Source organism: Protopterus annectens, chromosome 2.part1, assembly GCF_019279795.1.
Source record: "Protopterus annectens isolate FY-2018-M chromosome 2.part1, PAN1.0, whole genome shotgun sequence".
NCBI lineage: Eukaryota > Metazoa > Chordata > Ceratodontiformes > Protopteridae > Protopterus > Protopterus annectens.
Window position 1 is genome coordinate 1,460,971,238 of NC_056729.1, and position 23,379 is coordinate 1,460,994,616.

General features: G+C 34.9%; 1 protein-coding gene across 1 annotated transcript in view; it reads right to left on the minus strand.

The window, feature by feature from the left end:
• Nucleotides 1-23,379, minus strand: part of KLB (klotho beta) — a 556,186-nt gene that overhangs the window by 131,288 nt on the left and 401,519 nt on the right. The window contains exon 3 of the mRNA XM_044062936.1: nt 20,821-21,089. Coding sequence (XP_043918871.1) covers nt 20,821-21,089 — 269 coding nt within the window. The remainder of the gene's footprint in view (nt 1-20,820; nt 21,090-23,379) is intronic.

Genomic DNA, 23,379 nt, shown 5'->3' on the forward strand with positions numbered 1-23,379 from the left:
GCAGTCTAGGTTACTCTCCCACCATCTCCCTTTCTTTTGCTGGGTCTTATCTGTACTTCTCTATTCTATACAACCTATGTGGTGTATTTGCTTGTAGATGAAGGAAATGTTTACTTTCGTGCATGCATGTTTATTGGCATAAGGTTTTTTTAGCCTACCCTTTTAGGGGCACCTGACATCTGGGGCAAGAAAAACTGAAGAAAATGGCGTCAGTTACATCTTTTATACCCCTGGCGAACTGACGTCAGGGAAGAGGCGACAGCAACCGACGCCAGACCAGGACTTTGGAATTCAGGCCGACTGACACTCGAACATCTACATTTATGGTGGGTACACAACTGTACTCTATATATATATATATATATATATATATATATATATATATATATATATGGGTCTAGGACACATGCTCGACTAGCATATGTCCGAATCACAAAACATCGAACACACATACACGAAAGCACTTAACATTGAAAAGCACTTCCGTGTATGTGTCGTTCAAAAAAAAAAAATCTACATTTCTGCAGGGGGGATTTTGCCCCCCCACATCCCCCACTTTATTATTCTCACTCCGAGATTACACTACAGTGGGGAAAAGGGAATCTTCCCTTGCCCGTACTGTAGTCCGATCTACGAAACAGGCACACATACACGGAAGCTCTTGTCGATGTTTCGGACATATGCTAGTCAAGCATGTCTCCGGATCCCATATATATATATATATATATATATATATATATATATATATATATATATATAGATTCACTTCAGAATCTAAAAATTCCGAAACATTGAATTTCATATGATTGGGAACTACATGATCGATGTTTCGGAATATTGAAATTCCGAAACAAATAAAAAAAAAACAATAATTTAAATGTTTCTGCAGGGGGGCAAGCCCCCCCTGCAGCCCAGCCCCCACACTCACGCTACTTAAATATTCCAACTCCGAGACTGCACTACAGCAAGGAAAAGGGAAATCTCCCATTTTGCACTGTATGCAGATCTTCGTTCACAATGTCGGGATTCTGAAAGTTCGATCATATGGACTCGGCCATATGAAATTCGATCTTTGAGGATTTTGGCATTGTAAAGTGTTCCTATATATATATATATATATATATATATATATATATATATATATATAAATATTAATTATATTAACAACTAATAGTAATAAATGACTTAATGCACTGTAAGGAGCATTATAAGTTGTATAAGAGAGAGGTAGTTTCAGTGAAAGGGACGTTGTATGTAAAAATAACACGTTGAAGTAATAATATGACAGCTAAGAGCCTTAAGAAGTAAAAGCAGCCAACACAAGAGAAAGACAACAATAGTTTTGCATTCAGACATCAAATGAATTAATACAAAGCTGACAAAAGTTACACTAAACTATAAAAATGATAAATGTAAACAAATAATCAAAACTCAATGTAAACCAAAGTATAGAAGATCAAAAACTGATATCAGTATTATATTCTTGTGATTAATGTAATTAAGAGCGGACTGGTTCTTAGCAATATAGATCTCAACATTGTGACTGCTTTAATGTTAATAAATTCTAGCTGTTCCTGGCTAAAGGGTATTTTTGTCAGCTCAGGATCTAGCAGCCAATTCTTAATTCCCCAAGGCCAGTACTACCCAGGATCTTGACTGAATAGGCTAAACACTTCTAAGCTTCAACAAGAGCAGCATCAGCATACCAGGGGTACTTATAAAAAGGGGACTTCCAGAAAGGTACTATGGTTATTGACTGTTTCACTACTGTATTCTCCCACGTCCCAGTTAAATTTTGTTTTGTAAAAAAGCCTGAATAAGGTCTATATTGTGGAGAAATTTATTTATGTAGTATTCAAGAATGATGCAGATATATTTGAACAGTGTAGTACAATAAAACAAAATAAATAACTAAAGGTCTAAACAGAAAGTTTTATCTGCAAAACTGCTGGTAATATTTCTAAGCTATATGGTCATGAGACCAAGTCTTGAAGGGGATTGTGAAAGCAGAGTAGTCCTGGAGTCTTCTGAAAATGTTTCCTTGGCAGAGCTAAAGAGGATTTATTCAAAATTACAGAAAGTAAACTTAGAATTGAATGATTTATATGGTGAGATTTCTGGTTAGAGAGAAAGAAGTTGATATTGTCCTCTCAGAGCACTTGGATAAGACCATCAACATGGAGTGAGAGAATAAGACATTAAAGGATGGGGTAGTCAACCTAGAAGCAAAGGTAGATAGATAGATTAAAAAAATTGTCTCTCTCTAAAAAATATAGATTATTGGTGTACCCAAGAGACTTGAATGTGTGAAATTTATACAACATTTTCTGACATGGAGGTTTGGTATACCAAAAAGTGAAATAAGGTTAAAAAAGGCCTCACCATGTCTTCAATAGGTGTTTAACTGCTGTTCTGAGGAAACTAAGGACCATGCTAGTACACAGAGACATACACTGTGTAGGAGAAGCTTCTATCTGCAGTGTGGAAACCAAACGAGCAGTATAAAGTGAGATGCCAGAGGGCTGACATTAAAATTGGTTATTCTGCTCTAATCAGCTAGAGGTGAGCAGTCAGAGAATGCAGGATCAGAAGACTGACTGCTATGTTAAAGATACAGTAAAGATGTGAAAGCTTCCAAAGAACTGGTGCCCCATGAATCTGAATGTGAAACAGAGTATAAAGGATTCGTCCGGATAAAACCACTTTAGCTAGCAGAGCTAGAAGACTGTCTCTCTTTCTCCGATACCCTCCCTGTGGGAGCAATAAAGACACCTCCTTTAAGTTTCCAGTAGTTTATTCAGTTAAGTAGGTTGATGGTCCTACTTGAAAGTATTCTCACATTATATGTACTATAATGTAAAAGCAGTCTTGTCAGAGTTTGGGTATTGTCTAGCTTTTCTATGCTGCACTAAGGGGCAGGAAAGTATTCCCCTCTTCTTTCTTTTGTTCTAATATATTTATCGGTAAAACTTAAAACTGAATGTCGCTCAATGCACTGAGCTAACTAACTTGGGAAGTTTATATAAAGTTAGAAAATAAAAGATGCATGGTGGGCTAGTGGGAATTTGGTATATCAAAAAAGTTGTGAAATATTGTCTGTGCAGATGTTCTGTTCTAAATCTGGCATACTTTTCACTAAATGGTGCCAAGTACTAGGATTAAATCCTAAACCTTGGAAAGGTGTATTTTGTTTTTGGCCAAGTGACTGAGTTGATGTATACAATATAAATTTGTTAAAAAAATTCCAGTAGTTTTGGATTTTCAATATTGTCTTTGTTTATATAGTTATTAATTCAAAGTTTTTAGTCAAAGTGCTGTTAAGTACTGCTGTGTGTAGAATCCCGATTAGTTTTGATCAGTGAATGATGAGACAAAAGTGTTTTAAGACATATGTTTCTAGTCTATGTAGTGAGGAACACTACCTAGATGAAATGAAAAATGGAGGGATAATTTGATGGCAGTCACCTGGACTGTCAATGGAATGTCCAAACCTGTGGATAAAATAGAATTACTCTTTCTCTAAAGACATATAAACCAGGTATGATTGCATTACTGGAAACCGATCTGACAAAGGAGAAATATGTAAAACTTTATAAAACTTCACAGTAGAGGGTTTGTTATATTTTTCCTCTTTTAGGTATACAAGCATCTGCAGAAGAGAGGGCTGTAATTCTGATCTCAAGATTCATTCAATTTCAAGTAAAGGATGTTTTAGAGAATACTTATGGAATGCATGAAGGGGGGAGTGGTAGTGGAATGGGAAAAACATCACAAAAATCTCAGTGTATTTCCCAGTTTGGGTTGAAGAAAAAGAACTTCAGTGTATCATGACATACCGAATGACATTCCAACAGGGAATTACATCATATATGCAGGAGTGGAATGTGGTAGCATGAACTATTGATATAGAGAGTGTGCCAAAGCTAGTGCATTTTTGATTGCTGAAAAAAGTATTTTCCAGTTCACTGCAGACTGGGTTTTCAGATATTAGTACTATAGTACAACAGAAAAGTGAGGTGAATGATTTTACATAATTCTCATGGACATAGTCTGCCTGGTCACATTTATATAAAATCAGAAATGGTCAGGTCATACCCTGACGGCATCATAGTTGGAAATGGGTATGAGAAAAGGCACTGGTGATTCACTACGTACATGATGTGTGGAGATACTGCAAGATGAGCTTGAATGTTTACATTTAGGACAGGCGGACAATTTGGACAAACTAAAGAAGACAAATTATAGAGCTTTGGTAAGGGAAAGAACATCAAGGTGGTCAGTATGGTTAAAAGATATCAAAGTAGGTTAGCTAACCTAAGTATGAATGAAGAGGTAGACGATTTAAAAGCCAATCAAGAAACATGATTATTTTGAGAGAATGTTGCAGTTTCTGAAGGTTACAGTTAAGAATCTGTATTTGGGCTTCTTGAGCTTTGAAATCCCTAGCCCTTAAGTTAAGGCAACAAAAAATTTGCAGTAAGGGATGATTTGACAGGGGGGAAATAAACATCCACAGAAAATGATGTAGATGTGTAAGAGATTATGCAGGATTATATCAGGAGGCAGAAGTAAAGGGAGACAAAGCCCAGTTGTTACAAGAAGTTTTGAATGGTTTGTTGATACCAAAAATTGGTAAGACTCAGGTGACAGAGAGAGAGAGAGACATACAGAGAGATGACAGACTTGGTAACTGTAGAGAGACTTTGAGTAGTTTTATTGGAACATCCCTAATTAAGGTGCCATGGCTTGATGGGATTCTTCTAGCTGTGTGGAAGGTGAAAATGTGAGACTGTGATGACTTTGGTTAATGAATAAAGTACTGTAGAGGGAGAGATCCCTATGTCTATGGAACAGGTCATTATTTCAATAATTTGAAAGGAGGGAATATCCAGTGAGGTCACCTTCCTATAGACTGATATCTATTGTGAACTATAATTGCAAAGCATTACTAGCAGTGTTTAGAAAAAGGTTGGGAAGTATTATATCTAGGTCAATTCATTGTGACCAAACATGGATTCGTAGGAGGGTGGCAGACACATGATAATATAATTAAAAACTTACTGACTATAGAGGATGGGCAGCTATGTCAAAGGCCCTCATTACTGTTGAGCTTAGAAGGAAAAAAATATATTTGATAGAGTAGAGTTGTTTGAAGTGTTGTATAGGATGGATTTCTTGGTGACTTTATTCTCTTAAAAAGGTGTATAGTGTTTCTTTTACATGAATTAGGGCCTTAGCACAGTTGTCAAAGCCTTCTTATCTGACTACAGGCATCCAACAAGGGTGCCCACTTCTCCCCAACATTTTACAATATGTCTTGATCTATTAGTGTTGTTTATTATACTGTCTACAATATAGGGTTATAGATGGGGTGGTTGTATATGAAAACATTCCCAGTTGTAGACTATGTCTGGATTGCTTTTTCACACCCAGAAAAATTATTTGAGAAGGCTGTTCAGTATTCTCAATAAGTTTGGTTACATCTTAATAGATTTGAGGTCACTTATGTTGATTCTAGGAACTTAGCTCTAGAGTATTACTTTCTGGAGGGCATCAAATCAATTTAAATATTTTTTTAATTCAATTTCCATGATATTTGAAATAGTGTTCCAGAGTTTAAAAGAAAGAATTTTGATTTTTTTTTCAGAAATGGAAATGTTTATATTTAAAGATAGATCATAGGTTGTAGGCCATGCAAGTGTTCATCCTTCCTCATATTTTGTATGCAAGGGCAAGCATTTCTTCATACCCCTCAGAGGGATTTTGTACTGGCCAGAAAATAATCTATAGATTTTAAATTGGCTGGGAAGATTCCTTGGATGGAATGGCAAAGAAAGCCGCCACCAAAGCAAACGAGGGGATTTGGAGGGCTAGCTATGGAATGTTACTAACAAGCTACAGTAAAATATATATGCTTGTGCATGTCTCCTAACAGCGATACACACATGATCCATGGAAGTTACTTGCTCATCTTGCTCATGTTAGACTTTTAACAGTGATTGCTTGCTGGAGACCTCTGTACACTGTTTTGGGAAGTTTCTCCTTTCCCTGATGTTGTGTGACTCTGGCATTGATTCAGAGGTTCCATAGGGGCTCTTACCCACTGCAAAATAAATAAATAAATAAATAAATAAAAATATATCTTGGTCATTAGAGCAAATGACAAAGAAGTATTTCAACCAGTTAAGATGTGGAAGTGGTTTCTAAATAATTGCAGTCTGATCAACCCATAACACGTAATTAAAGCTGTACCACATAAAATTTTGCCATTTGGTAGTTAGTATTATACAACAACTGTCGATTAACATTCAAAAACCAGCACGCTGATTGGTCAGCCCAACCAGCATGGCCGTTGTAAATCAAGCATATACCAATAGAAAAAAATCCAGTCACCCACACTTTCTTCTATTAATACATGCTACAGAAATTCTAGATTACTTTAATTAAAAAAAAAAAAGCTTAGAAATCTGGAGACTTCAAAAGAGCAAGAGAGATGGGACAGAGAAAATACAAGGATAACTGGGTATGTTATTCAAAACTACAGATACGTACCTGATTATCCCTAAGTATATGGATCCTGATTATCCAGACATATTTTTTCTGTTTCTTTTCGCTCATATGTTTGAAGTCTCTAGATTTCATTTTTTTTATTAAAAACAAACAAAACAACAAAAAGCAATGGAGAACTTTCTTTCTCCGTTGCTTCCTTTCCACAGCACTGATGTACTGCATAAGCATGGGAACATAAGTCCCATATGCATGAGTGTAATATTTATACAAGGGAACTGGAACTAAGTATGGTGCTGCTATAAATATTTTAATAACATTAAATTAGGAATTGTAGTTTATGATTAAGTAAATATTAATGTTATGTAGGAGATTCTCTGTTTAGTGTAAAATGAGCCACTCATAAATTGACTGTGCTTACAATTAAAAATCAGTTAGAGATAATGTTAATTTTACTCTCTATCTGCTTAGGAATGCTGTCTTTAGGATAACAGTTACTTGTGATTTAGATTACAAACGTGTGTGTAAAAGTCACAGCAATCTTATTTCTCATAAGCAAACAGAATGATGTGGTGTATTATTAAATTCAGGAAAGCTGAAGTGATGTTCCTACTCTTATGGATATATTATTATGTCTATTGATGCTTATATTTTTATACACAGATAGCCCAAAGTACTGCAACAGTTTCATATATGTATTTCACATATTAGCTAAGAAAACCACCTTGATAGTGTTAGAATTCATTAGTGCTTAGCAAACAGATGGCAAATGTTTCTTGTAATCATTTAGCCTTGAGACAGTTAGGTCTGCTGAAAAGGAACAAATAAACCTGTCAAAAGCAAAGCACTCATGAATGCATAACTTTTTATTTGGTTACTCCTTACAGCTTTGGAAATGGTTTATGTGTAATCAGAAGCTGAGAAAGCTTTGAATTTTGTATGAAGTAATCTTTTCTTGTTTTCTAAATTTAAGATATAAAAGGAAATGTATCTGAGTATACAGTTGAATCTTTCAATATGTTGTAAGATTCAAGTATCAGTACTTCTCAGTAAAATGTGTTTGCATCCAGAATCTTTGGCTATCTGTGTTTGGGATTAACAGCTGCATTATATTGTTTATTAATGGATTAACCTTTACATTACTTTACTTACCTTTGCTACTATCTTTCCTGTAATATGTAACCCTGATATGACCTCCTTTTCTTACGTGGCTCAGGATTATGACAAAGATGGTGTATACTATCAGTGTTGATTATCTTCTTGAGAGACAGAAAAAGCACAGGGGTTAACTAGAAGCTTCATAGGTTCATAGATTAGTACTAAGCTAACTACCTTTGTGGGCCATTGTAAGCCTAGTCAGTTACCCCATGTGAGAATCAATTTCATTTCAGCAAAAGAAGAAAAAAGAAGAATCCTGAAAGAAGAATCAGGAGGACCTTAGACTTGAATCAAAGTTTGGTGTTGGGAGATGGATATTAACAGGAAGAAAATAATCAACACTGAAATTAGTAAATAAATGGGACACTATATAGCATTAATCAAATTTGTGAAATATGGCTTTGCAAAAAAAGTGTCTGAGAAAAATTGGAGTTTTGTTGACTTGTTAAATTTGTGACTAGTCTGTAAAGCATATATCTCAGTTTATGTTATTAATGTTTATTAGAGGGACACAAACAGAAAAAAGTAACTGTAAGTAAAACAATTTTGCTCATATTTGTATTTGTATAAAACATTTCATTATAAAAATTGCATGTTATATGTAGTAAAGCATTTTTGTCTAGTATGTAGTCAGGGATATTTTAAATGTGGGGGGGGGGTCTCTTCAGTGATGGCTGTATTTGTTAAATATATTAAAGTAATGAAGTACTTTTTAGTTGTATATAGGCTTTACAGTATAACAAGAGAGGAAAGGCTGGACAAAAGCAAGTTTAATGTTAATATGCTGTGATCTTGAGTTGCTGGGATGGGAACAGGGTATAAAAGTGCACTGATTATAATACATGTAGAATTACAATATTTCTCTTATTTTACAAGGTGGAATGTTTAGATTAATTACAATATTTTCAATTATTTTTATGAGACTGACTGTCTAGATTAATGTCCTTGGCTTAAGGCATGAACAAGTGTTTTGTATGCAAGTAGGCTTGAAAAATAAGACAAAATGCTGAAAGCCATGAAACATGCCAAGTTTCTTACATCTGCAAAGAAATTTGCTTTGTTTTTTTTCCCATTAGCAAATGTTCAGTGGTAATCTAAAAATCTGCTGCTAGGGCAGCTGTACATTCTCATTCTGTTCTAAGTAAAATTTGCAAAGATTAATTGCTGACTACTTTTACATTGAGACTACCTGTCTACAGCTGCAATTCATTTGGAAGTTCTCTTTGCTGAGGGAAATGCAAAATTTAAAGGTAAAATGGCAAGCAGTTCAGCAAAAAAAATGCAGTTTGAACTTATGGGAAGTAAATAAGAGATACCAGCCTCTCAATCAGTCTTAATACTTTAATGTATTTAATAGTTAATTTAAAGATAGCCAGTAAGCTTTTGCTTGGGGCTAAAAGTTAATGTTTTCTGAAAGCTTACAGGCTGTTTTTTCACATCTGGGAATGAACTAGAGATAAGAAAAGAGCAGACATCAATTGGTATAAGTGGAACGCAGGCTGTAGCATAGCCTTTAGCATGTGTAACCTTAATTTTAGGTTAAGTAATTCCCATGGGTGCAGCTGTCAATTTGGAGCAATCATTTCTATTTAGAGGGTCAAACTTCCTTTTTTTTTTTTTGAAGATGTACTTAGTTTTGTGAGCTTGTTCTAAGTTAATAGGGAATGGTGGTGTTTTGAACATGCATTTAGCTTTTTGTTTGAGGGTTTTCATGAAAACAAAATAAAGTTTTGAAATGTGACATAGGTTCAAATGGAGATGAAAAGAAACAACACTATAAAACATCACACTGCCAGACATTAGTGTGGGCATGCAACACAAAAGCTGGAAATACACAATCAAAAAACTGACATATAATAGGTGGGAACAACAGCTTTTTATCATAATGGCTACACAATCTGTACTATCTTGAAATGTAAATGACCTTATAGGTATACATAAAAAGGAAAATTATTTTAGTTTATTAGGTTTATTAAGAAATGCAGAGTGCAAATAGCAATGCAGATTTGACAAAGAAAGGATTTCAGGATGGATATTCAGCAGAATGTATTGGACAAAATAAAAGGGGAGCAATTATGCTAATTGCTAGAGGGGGTCCAATAGTGATAGAAGAGGAGAATAAAGATTTGTGGTAGTACGGGGCTATTGACAAGGAAGGAAGATGGTGCTGTTATGTATTCCACCAAAAACAGCTATTATGGAGCTTAAGCATTTTTTTTGAGAAATAATCATCTTTCAGTAGAGAATATTATGTATAGATGCAGACTGAAGCATGATTTACAATAACGAGGATGTATCAGGGGACCTAGAAGGGGAATATAACAAAAGAAGGTAGATTTCAGAAAAGAATTATGAAAATATTTGGTATAGAAGATGTGAATTCAGTGGAAAGAACTCAACCAGAATTTACATATTATTCCCAAAGGAACAATAACTGGGCTAAACTAGATATAAATTATGTTTCACAGGAATGTATACATTTGATTGAAAGCTTCAACACACATCCAATAAATATTTTAGATCATGTGCTGATAAAAACAAGATAAAAAAATGAATCACTTGTGCTTTCTCACCTACTTGTTAAATAGAGAAATTTAAAGAATGGGTAGTAAATGTTATTTGAGAGTTATTAGGAAAGATATAAATATCTTCACATGTTATAGCTAGTGAATAGGACCAAATGAAACTGGAGTTTAAAAATAAGGTAGAAATAAAAGAAAAAGAGATACTGTTAAGAAGTAATAAGAATTACTTAGAGGGTCTGACAAAGGCTAAAGTACTGAAGAATAAGGGGAATCTCACAGAGCAAGAAGAGGCACTGATGCAGATTGCTAACCAGAAAATAATGGAGTATCTGGATAATACACAAGTTTAGAATGATTACTGTTAAGCAACTATTTTTGATGACAACTCCAGAACACAAAAAACTTTTAGCACAACAACTTAGATAACAGAAAGTAGAAGAGGTTGCTGCCAAACTTAGGTAGCCTATAATAAGTAAAATAACCAGAGATCCTGTAGAGGTATTAGAGATCATTCAGAAATTGTATAAAGCATAGAAATATGGAAATAAAGAAACAGCATAAATGGAAAAAGTTATGGAAGACTTAATTATGGGAAGGTTAGAGGTTGTTGAGGCTCAACAACTAGTGGTTAAGATAGGAGGAGATGAGATAAAAACAGTAATGTATAATCAATCTTCAGGAAAGCGTCTAAGAACAGGTGGTTCCCATTCAGAAGCCTGAAACATCATAAGCCTGAAAATCAAAATCCTGAAACCAAAAGCCTGAAAATTCAGAATCCTGAAAACTCAAAATCCTGAAAGCCCAAAATCCTGAAAGACCAAAATCCTGAAACTCAAAATCCTGAAAACACAAATAATGCTAATATGTCACTATAAAGACACTAATATCTACCAACTGACCCTGACCCTAACCCTAACCCTAAGGTCCGTCACTATCGCACACTCACCTGACCTGCGCCCTAAACCTAACTCACTTAAACCGCCCCTAACCCCAATATTTGTCACTATTGCATACATGCCTAACCTGCACCCTAACCCTAACTCACTTAAACCGCCCCTAACCCTAAAATAAAACCAACCACACACTTACCTGACCCCAACGCATGACCTAACACCACAGGGCTAACAATAGCAAAGCCACAATGACATCAGTATGTCTATTTTGTGTTTTCAGGATTTTGAGTTTCAGGATTTTGGTCTTTCAGGATTTTGGGCTTTCAGGATTTTGAGTTTTCAGGATTCTGAATTTTCAGGCTTTTGGTTTCAGGATTTTGATTTTCAGGCTTATGATGTTTCAGGCTTCTGAATGGGAACCGAACAGGTAGTATTCCTGAGGAAGTTTGGAAGTTAGTAGGAAAGAAATTGATAAAGATCTGGAAGATTTTATTTAACAGTATTTTAAAAGGAGGGGAAGCATCAATATCTTAGAAGAAAGCTGTGGTGGCTGCATTACCAAAAGATGGTAAAGATCCATCAGACCCAGCTTCATATAGACCCATTTCAGTTTAAACCACGATTATAAAGTGTTTATGACTATACTAGCTAAAAGAATGGCAAAGGTGTTGCCAATATTGATATATGTTGATTCATGTGGTTTTGTAGAGGGGAGGCAAACATTTTGACAACATTAACAAAACATTAATGATCCAGAGGGAAGCAGAATGTAAGAACATACTATTGTTGTTGGTGTGTCTTGATGAGGAGAAAGCTTTTTACAGAGTAAGCTGGCACTTTATGAGCAGGACAATGGAATATTTGCATTTCCTGAAAAAATTATAAGGTTGATTAGGAGGCTATATGAGGGATTGGAGGCAAAAATTAAAGTGGATGGGGTCCTCCCTGATAATTTCTGTTTGAGCAGAGGAACCAGGCAGGGGTGCCTTCTTTCCCCTTTGTTATTTGCATTATATTTAGAACCACTGGCAAAGAAAATAAGGGACTCAGAAATTCAAGGATATAATTAATATGGTAGTCAAGAAAAGCTGGTTCTATTTGCAGTTGATATTATTTTATACCTGGCAAAACCAGAAAGAGACATTACAGTATTTTGGAACACTTTGAGACAGTTTCAAATATTTTCGGGATAGAAAATGAATGGAGCTAAAACACAGGCAATAGCGGTAAATTATATAAACACATACTAATTGGTTCAGCAGTATCCGTATTTATGGAACATGATACAAAAATATGAAGGAAATGAAAACGCAGTCATCTGTGTTAGCATGTCTGGCAGGAGATTTGTGTATATTCTCAGATTAACTTGTATTGATGCCAACATGGCTAATTGTTAAAAATGTAAATATTTTTTTAAAATGTTGAGTACCTTCTGTTTATACAAAATGTTTAAAGAACCTGTCAGTATTTTGATACATTTCTAGTTGCACATGTTTGTGAGGGAGATTCTAAAGTACAAACTGTCTGTGGAGAATCAGCTGATCAGTAGGCGATGTCATTAGAATGTTCTTGGTTGCTAGGTGATTATTTGAACAGATGATTGACAGTAAAAAGAACTGTTTCAAATAGCTGATTGTTATTTTTAAAAATAAGACAGTTGAGACTGTTAACCTAGATATAAAACAGACTGCTGAAGTCAGTTGAGGGGCAGTTAGTTAAGAGTTGCAGTCAATTACAGTGCTGTGCAGTGGATAACCAAGAAAAATGACTCACCAGAACTGTAAGCATGCCTTTGCCTTACTGTTATGTTTTAGATTAGATCAGGGACAGTATTTTCTAGTTAGATTAGGAAAGTTTAGTTATCTAGATAGAGTTTTTCTAAGATGATGGACTTCTATCCTACATTTTAATTTTATATTTCTGGTGATTTAATTCTGGTGTTTATTGAAAATTATTGATTTACATTCTTGTAATCATTGTACTTATTATTAAATGTTTTTTATTGCTTTACATTGTGGCTGTACAATTAGTATATTCTTTAGAGTTTAGAGAGTGTTTGATACTCTCCCGGCCACCTTGAATGTCTGGCTGCTTCTGGTCATAGCTAATATTTATTTTGATATTTAATTTTTAATAATTGATCACCCTTTGAAGGGTGCATAGACCTGTTTGACTCTGGTGACAGCGTTTATCATTTGTACTGGGGAGGGACACAGTGGGAAATCTGCGTCAGGCTTCCTATAAGTGTTTCAGAGTGAGATTTGAATTTATTTTTTAGTGTGAATGAGTCAGAGGTCTTAAACTAGAGCACATTGCTATGAAGTGTATGACAAGGGATTACATTTGGGGTGGACAGAGGTATACAGTACAGTCCCAGGAAATAGAACATGTTCCTGCTGTGCTCTTAAGGGAAATTGTAGAATTTTACTCTTGTGTGCTTGGTGCTCTGGTGGTTTCAGTAATACTCCAACACTGGAGTCAGTGATGAGGATTGAGGCTTCTTAATTACTGACCCAGGTTTTAAGTGGGAGACATCACATTATTGGTGGCAGTCCAGTGGGATATTAACTGGATGTCACAGAAGTATTTAGGAGTATGGATTAAAAATGATTCTGGTGTGGCAGCTAAGGATATGTGTGAAGAAACTAAACAAATGATACTACAAAAACTGGAAAAATGGAAACTTTGTTATATGGATATGGATATGGATAGTAAGATTCAAGCAGTCAAAATGGTTTTAGTCCCTTTAGTCTTATACACAGGTTTGACATATTTTCATCAACCAGAGGAGAAGTTGTGGATAACAACTAATAAAGAGCTGAAGGAATTTATCTGGGAGGGGAACATGACAAGACTCAAGTGGAATAAGCTGATTCTTCCAGTAGAACAGGGCAGATTGGGACTACCCAATTTGAAGGAGTATTTCAGCGCTACACAGTTAAGGCTCCTCTACATAGCACAAGCAGAAAGCTATAATTCAAAGTGGAACGTGATGATGTTGAAACAGGGGAAGCTGAAGAAAGAAGGAGAGACTGGGATTTTGGATGCAGGCCTTTAAGGAGAATAACAATAATCATACTGAATATTATATCCATAAAGTAGCAGAAAGTATTCTAAGAACTAAGCCAACACAGGAATGGAGAATGGAAATTCTGTTGACAGGGATAACTGCAATTAGAGATATAGACAATAAGCAAGAGAGCCTGGAATTTATTGAAGAAAACTGACAAAGGAATCAAGGTATTGGCAGCAAATAACTAGAGAGGGAAAGGTAATAGAATGGGAAGAGGCCAAGAATTTATTTGGACTGCAGGTTCGATATTGCCTTCCCTACCAAGGATTGATATCAGAGTATAGTCAAAGAGAAAGAAATATGGGGATCCTAAACAAAAGACCATCACTGGTAGAGTTTTTAGTAGACTCTAGAACAGAAACTGCCATTAAAAAGGGAACAATTCATAGAGCAGATAAAATTGTGCATTATAACTATAAGAATCAATCAGAGGATTGGGAAGAGAGACTGGATAAGCACATCACAAAGAAACAATGGGAGGATATATTTATGTCTCACAAATATGCAACAAACTCTAGAAGAGTTAGGATTTTTGCTTAGAAATGTTTACAAAGATATTTTTATACCCGAAGTAGACTCCAGAGAAGTTTTCCTCAGGTCGACAGCAAATGTTGGGAGGTATGACAAGGAAGAAAAAGGTGCTTGGGAATATATTTTCTGAGAGTGCTGTGGGTTGGTGGACTTTAAGGATTCCCTGTGGGATTGTGCTGTCAGATATGCTGGATGGGCAGATTGGACTGATGAGGGAGGTGATTTTTCTGAGCTATGACACAGAATCAGAATTGCCTAGACGTGGTAAGGTCTTGCTGTGTCTAATTCTGGTGGCTGCCAAAAAAGCAATTACTAGAAAATGGAAATCAAAATCTAAACCAACTATATTAGAAGTAGTACATTAGTAAAAGAGATAAAACAACTGGAACTGAGATCTTCAGAAAAGGGTAGGAGCAAACTATATAGGAAAAATTGGAATTGTGGGAACAATACATACAGGGGAGGAATGAGGTTTAAAAGAAGGCAGGACTTAAATGAGTTATGTAATGTTTGAAAATGAGTGGGTAGATTATAAGTGGTGTATAATGTTTACTACTGGGAGTGTGTCTGTATGGTTAGTGATGTAAAATGCTTGCATTTAGGATTGTGTCGGTGTGGTTTGTTTTCATTTATATAAATGTATGATTGCTTATGTTGTAAGTGATGGTTTAATAAAGTTGTTTCTTGTTTAAATAAGGGGCAGGAATTGACTAATTTATGTAATGTTGCTTAGGTTATATGATATATGGAAATATATTTGAAGTATAATGCTTGTAAATGTTAATTTGTTAATACAGTTTGATTACTTTTGTATACATGTAAAGTTGCCTATGTCACAAGTGATAATTCAATAAAGCTGTGTTTTAAAAAAAGGAGAAATGAGGCTTAAGGGAAGGCACAAATTCAGCAATTTATATAATGTTGGACTGATTATAGTTGCAAGGAATGAAAATAAATGTGATGTTTAATGTATATAAATTGAAAAAATGTTAATATGGTTTGTTTTCTTTTCTGTTAATGTATGCTTGCCTATGCCTTAAGTGATAATTTGTAACACAAATACACCAGCAAAAGCTGAAGAAACAACTAAAAAATCTCAACAGCCTGTTCAGAGAGCAATAAAGGTAGTCCTTCAATACAAGCAGTTAAAAATCAGCCGGACCGCATCCAATAGACGAAAGTAGGTTTATTGACTCCAACACGTACCACAACAGCACAAACAGTAGTTACAACAGACTAAGCACTTTCGTCTCCCTTCGGAGACTTCTTCAGAGACAATTAATTTAACAAATACTTCACTTATATATACTTGTCCAATAGTGGGCTGGCATAAACAATAATTGATTAATTAATTAATTTAACCATTCTAAAAAGGACTTCCTACTAAAGGTATACACACCAATTTTACAACAAATCGATCATAGTTCTATACCAAAATATTGCTGTTAAGAAATGGTAACAATAATAATAAATAAATAAAATAAAAATGGACCATTTTGTCTAGAAATACTTATAAAATACCAATTGAATTCATAGTTATATATATATATATATAAATAAATATAAAAAGTATTAAATGTTTATATAAAAAATGTGAACAATATATTGTGTAAGCACAAGTGTGAATACATACACACATTCCCCACCCTTTCACTTATTTTAAAAAACTTAATATATACATATGTAAATGTCAGAAATGTAAATATAAATATAAAAATAAAAAATAAAAAATGAAAATATAAAATATAAAATATGTATAGTAGTATAAAATAAATAGTATAAAATATAAATTTATTCCATTACATATGTTTTTATATGCGTATACCACGAGTAGTAGAAGCCCTTCCAATACGTTAGACGAACCTAATACTTTCAAAACAGATTATTGTTACTTGAAGAAGTCAGAGAATATTAAAAACATGAATAGATTGGATGGTTCACCATATCTTACGTTGACCTTTTATAAAGGAATGGGGTGGTTAAGGAAATGCATAAATGAAACTTGGGGGATGTTCAAGGAAATGTATGGTACAACAAACATCTTTCAGGGGAGGATAAAATATAGTTATAGGAGGAACAGAAATGTTAAGAATCTCCTTGAACAACAGAAAACACATATTATTCAAGGTACAAGTAGAAAACATGGAACGTTCAAATGTGGAAGATGTGCCCAGTGTTCCTTTATAGCAGAACAAAAGGAAATATTACTGCCCAGTTTAGGGACAACTTTGAAAGCTAGGGGCTATAGTAGTTGTTATACCCAGGGAGTGGTTTACTTAGCTTTTTGTAAAGTATGTTGGAAGTACTATATTGGGAAAACTGAGAGACACTTGAGGTCAAGAATATATGAACAGGTCTGAATGAGAACTGTTCTTTAAGTAGTGTTCTTAAACTTAGGAGCCTTAATAGGTAGGCTGTGTCAGGTTACCTTCCACACTAATATGGCACAGTTATTCTAATGCTCTTGAGCACCTTGATTCAATGACCTTATGTGTATTTTTTGCTGAGTATTTTTTGCTGAGAATTTGTAGTTTTATCTTGATACTTTACTTATTACCAATTATGTTCAGCACACTTGATGTGCTTCAACATACACAGTTTAGTGCACTAACATAAGTATTTGTATTAAATCAGTTTTACAAACATCAGCGGAGTTTTTATGCACTTGTAATTATTATTTCTTTGCCTCACTAGCTTAGTAGTAGGCTAGATTTACACATTTTTTATAGACAATGTTAGTTGTACTTTTAGTCTGACTATTTGGATTTTTAGCTTTTACTTTAAAAGCAGCTTTTAGTCTAGTTGTGTTTGCAAATAGGGCGTGTCTTGCAAGTCAGCTTTCACCTTAAGTAGTTAATTGACTTTGTAAGTATTAGCCCAGAGAGTATTTAAGCCGTGACTTTTTGTTTTTCTTGATCTGAAGAAGTTTGTTTATTGGAATAAACGAAAAGCGCTTTATCATTTCGTTCTGTGCTACTGTGTGGTTTCTTCTCTATTTTGTTTTTCAGTAGTCTATTTTGCCTTTTCAGTTTACAATATTATTTAAGTAACTATACATGTGGGCTAATGGTGGGAGCATAAAAAAGAAAAAGTCCATTGTAATCATCATAACAAATACAAGTACACATTCAAGACATTACACCAGGTTATTTGTGTAGCTAGTCTGACCCTTATATGAAATAATTTATCTTGGCGCCTCATAAGTGAAATCCGCCAATAGAATTAATACAGTAGATATATTTTCACTATTAGGTGACCAAAGGGGGTTTAATATTTTTTCCTTGTTAGGCAGAATGTTACAGCTGCTATTAGAAACACTTTGAATCTAATTTCATAGGCAGCCGGTAACAGGAAAACAGAAATAACTGCTTTATTATGAGATAGGTGGTTAGTACAGCAGACAAGTTGATGAGTTTAAATTTACGATACTGAGAGACTCAATTTGGCTGAAACTTCAGCCATCCATGGTCTCTGAGTGAAAGATGAATGTAAAATTCAACATCTGGAATGAGGGAAACACTTTAATTGGGCTACAGCATATCCATGTCATGTAAGGATGAGCTTTATGAACAAACTGCAACACACAGCCTTTTTAATTATTGTTTTTCATCTGTCAGCTGTAATTCTCCGCTGTGTATCACTCTGGATGTGAATAACATTTGAAACAGCTTTTGAATAATAATAACTTGGATATCATCACTGACCCTTTCTTAATATACTGTACAGTGTATGGCAGACACTTGTGTACAGAAGCTGAGTGCCTGTCAAATGTCAGTCTGCTGCTGAACAAATGTCACGATGGAACAGTATTCTTCTTTACTGCAGCAGAATTACTTTAAAATACATCTGTCTGTACGTTCATTTGGGCACATTCAGCAGCAAACACGTGAACTACGAAATGACAGGGTCACATAGAGTTACAGAGTGTGACCAATAAAAAACTGAATAGCTTAACAATATTCCACTTACAAAATGATTTAAGATCAACCACATATTTAAGAATGTTTCTTTAAGTAAGGATGAATCTTTCAGCTTAACAAGATTATTAATTCATTAATTCTTTAATTACTTATTATATCTAATCCAGGTTTGCAGAAGACTTGGAGTCTATCCTGGCACTCACTACTGGCTTTCCATTTTTTACATAAATATTTATATAATTATACAATTATATATTCATTTTTATATATATTTATATTTATATTATGGATCATATTAAATTATATTTATATTTATACTCATATTTATATTTACATATATACATATATTGTATGTTGTATATACCTACATTCAATATCTGGTAGCACTTTAGTTGCAGAAAATACTGTAGTATCTGTGACGTTTATGACAGCAGTTGACCTTTGATTTTTGGGATTTGTAAAAAATTCTTTACGTTTGCATTTTCACGTCTGCATATGTTTTATTGCTGATTTTCTATTGACACCTATATACACATATATATATATTTTTAAGTCATTTTCACACAATGAAATATTGTACAGGGATATTTAAGTATCTAGAATCGACAATATGTTCAAACATTCAGTTTTTCTGTGTGTTCTGTTTATTCTTTTGCATTTTAAGCATTTCAGTCAGCCCCATTAAGGAAAGAAAAGCATATTATGTCAATTAATTGTATAGTGTTACATAATTAATGATGTTGGTTTCTGTGGACCAATGAGTGAGAATTATTTGTTATAAAAGAATGAACTAGTTTATACGGTAACAGGATTCTGAAGAAGTCTCAGTGATGAGATGAATGCGCTAAATCTGTTACTTTAATCGAATTTATTGTATCTATTAAATTTATCCAATCAATTTTTATCTGTATGGCTAAATAAATATTATTTTAATTTTATCACTCCGTGGTCGTATTTGGAATACACACAGACAGTTCGTGATTGTGGAAATTGGACAGCCTTTATTGTGTCGGGGCAGCATTGAGTTTATTTTAGTGCCTAGTGGTGGATTTTTGATTTTTTCCATTTTTTTTTCTTAACTCCTTTACCTAAACCTTAAAGTAGCCAGCATAATGGCTTCCATTCAGAAACACAAGACCCATTATGTTCCATGAGTAACCACAGTCAAAATATCTGCCTTACTGCTGGGGCAACAAAAGTACTGTGTCTTTATAGCTCACCCCCCCCAAAATAAAACAAGTTTAGAATTACTTCTGCCATAGACTGTACTCAAATACTACATAAGGAAGTACACAGAGTCATGAACCGAGCTTTGGGTATGGACTTCTAATGACCTCTTAAGGTTTGCTCCTAACAGAAAAGGAAATCTGAACCCCTTCAATGGCAGAACCATGTGGCTCTGTTTACTTCCCTAAGCAGTATTCTCCAAAAACAGCATCGTGTTCCCATTTTCCTGAGACAATTTATGCAAACCTCATCCCTGATGTATTCTACCAAGATCCTCTGCCATGTGGAATTAAGCAACAGTCTGTTCACTTTGCATTGCAATATGCTACAATTTTTAATTCACTGTATCACACACTGGTAAACCAAACACTGAAATAACACCTTACAGGATAACCCCCCCCAAAAGAAACTCAATGAAAACTACATTGCAAGCACAGAGACATACAAGTGAAAGGTGCTGGAGTTGGCAATATTAAACATTCTGTTTTTTGCTTCTCAGTAGTTTATATTGCACTCATTAGATCATAACAGGCATTTCTGATACTTTATTATATATCCCCTTTGAAACCAAGCTTAAGCGGAGACATGAAAGGAAGACTATAACCGTTCCAACAGATCCTATTAACTAAAATGACTTACCCTTGAGCACTAGCAGACCAGAGAATGGGAATACATACATCTTTATAGAAATACAGTAATGGCGCTGTTCCTATCTTTTCATGATGTCACAGCATACTGTCAGGACAAATCAGTTATTTGACAGTCACCGTACATATTTCTTTTACATATAGCTCATGAATATTACAGTATTATAGTTCTGATGCAAATTCTCTTCTGCTTAGAGTATGAAATCATTGAGATAAGAAAGGTTTTACTAGTCATAAGACACATTTGTTTCACTATCTGTTTAAAACATTTCTGCTCATGTAATAAACTGATCCACATGTCATTTTATTTCTTTGATCAAGCATTTAGATATTAAATACCTGTAGCACAGAGTCTGCGACTCCCCAATTAAAATTACAAGGAAACTGCCCCTGTGAAGTTTTGGAATAGCTTATTTGAGGGATGCTATTTGACCGTATGATTTCTTTATAAAACAAAGCTGTTGACTTTGGAAGCCGGTCTTTTTCTTTACTGTTGAAATCTATATAAAACAGTCCTCGTCTGATTGTATTTGCAAGTTCCCATTCAAAACCATCCAGTAGAGACCAGGCTGTGTAACCAAACACATCAACTCCATCGTATTTCATGGCTGCAAAAGAAACAAAATTTAATAGCTAAGATGTTGTAGACAGAATATGTATAAGTACATGCAATACTGTACAGGCAAATCATTCAGAAAAAAGGTTTGCTGTATCTTCCGTGATGCAGAACAACATTATAACTATGGCATGATAAACTGTAGCAAATGATCCTGAAACTATGTAATTCATGCAAAATGTTGCATAATTCTTAACTACTGCATATTTGTATTATAGTTTGGTGAACTCCATTGATGTATAAAAATAAAAACATATAGTTTTGTTTTTCTTATATACCAGCCCTGCTGTTTCCTCCCTGAGACCAACCTGATGGGAAAGGTTGTCATGAGACACTGCATTTCCTTTGCTTATCACTAAGATAATTTTTCTATAGACAGTGCCACTAAGATTTCTTGGGTAACAAAAAGGGGATGCAAATATAGGACCTCCTGTATCCCATCTGTGTCCTGCAAGCACCCTAGGCTGACTCATATAATGCACTCACCATCCCTCAGGGGCAGCATGCAATTAGAAATTTTGAGTAACACAAAATTTACAAACCTCTAAGGCATTCCAGGGGGCATGCCCCTAGAAGAAAAACATGTTGGAGTAAAATGATGCATTCTGGTGATTTTTAGCATGCTATAACTGCTTTATTGAATAAAGCAAATTTAAGTAATATTTTGCACTTTCAAAAACTGAAGTTTGTTCATCTTTTGACTTTATCACATCTACTTAAAATTTATATTGCACACTTATTATTACTGTACCAATTGTTAAATGTGAAGAAATTACTATAGAAAAATACCCATGTCCAATGAAAATAAAAAAATTGCCGCATTCTGAGAGCTAAAAAGGACAGACTGAATAACCAACTTAGAAACTAAATTCTGCGACAGAGTGGTAAGAAGGAGCATGCTTTTGGTACTTGTTCTGTTTCCTAGTAGCCATTTGGAAAAAAATATAAAAAACAGTTCTCTGGACAAATCCATTTGATTCCATATTGTAAGAGACAAGGTATGTATGTACACAAGAAACTGGTTATGTAACATAAATAATTTCAAGAATGCACAGACATCTTTTTCTCATTGGTTTGTTAACTTATAAACATGCTTCTTTCATAATCTCCACTCTCTTTCAGACTCAGCAGGATCAGTTCTAAAACAGGTTATAACATATTTTAAAAACATTTGCCTTGCAGTGCAGGCACATGCCTCATTTACATCACCACTGTTACAACTAATTAATCAGCATCTGAAACCTCTGGGGTATAGATGTATTTTTCACTTTTTTTTGTAGTTCACGGTGTTTACCAAGTACATCCCATATCCAGGGATTTTGCAGGGAAGACTTGAGATAGTGCCTATTATTGTTAGGGGACAGTTGGCCAAGACACCAAGGGAGACTCCCCTGCTCCTTATCAAAAAGTACCACGAAATACTTAATGTCCACATGAACTACCACTAAGTCAATTCAGGCAGACAGTGGAAGCTCTATTTAATACTTCATCTGAATACTATACCTCAGGAGTGCAACAGTCTTAGCCCCACTACAGAGTCAGCACTGGAATGTAAATCATGTAAGTGAGTGCCTGCTGTGGATACAGAACCTGGCATGAAAAAAGGCAAGTGAGCCACTGATATTAATAGAAGGCAAACATTTAAAATCTTCTATCCATCCATTTTCTAAAATGCTTTTTCTACTGAGTCAAATCTGTGGTGGTGCAGTGGTAGCATTGTTGTCTCACAGCAAGAGGTTCGATTCTTGGCTGGAGTGTGAGGAGTGCCTTCTGTGTGGAGTCTGTATGTCCTCCCCATGGTCGAGTGGCATTCCGAAAGACATGCGTGAATGGGCGTGCCTTCATTGAAGGTTGGGGGTCGAGCTGGCAACTTGGCACCATAAAAATCTACTGCCAATCATTAGTGGACCGGAGTTCGGCTGTGGCGACCCTTAACCGGGAAAAGACGAAAGACAAACAACTTTTTCTACTGAGTCAAAACATTGACAATTGTTCCACCAATAAGTGTACTGCAGAAATTCACTGGTAGTAATTTTTGCTTGTGGTCTGTCTATTCATAGTCATCTGCCAGGCTTTAAATGTAACTGCAGGCATGAATTCACTTTGTATAGTTAGCAGTATGTAACTTTAAAGGAGTCAAAAGGCAGAACCGTATCTTTTTTGTGTGTGAATAACTCCATCAACAAATCTTTTGCTAAAAGACAGGAACTAATATGAAACAGCACTTGCATTAGCCTGCAGGGAAGGCCCTTCTTTGTTGTAGTGGGACTGGAACAGCTGTT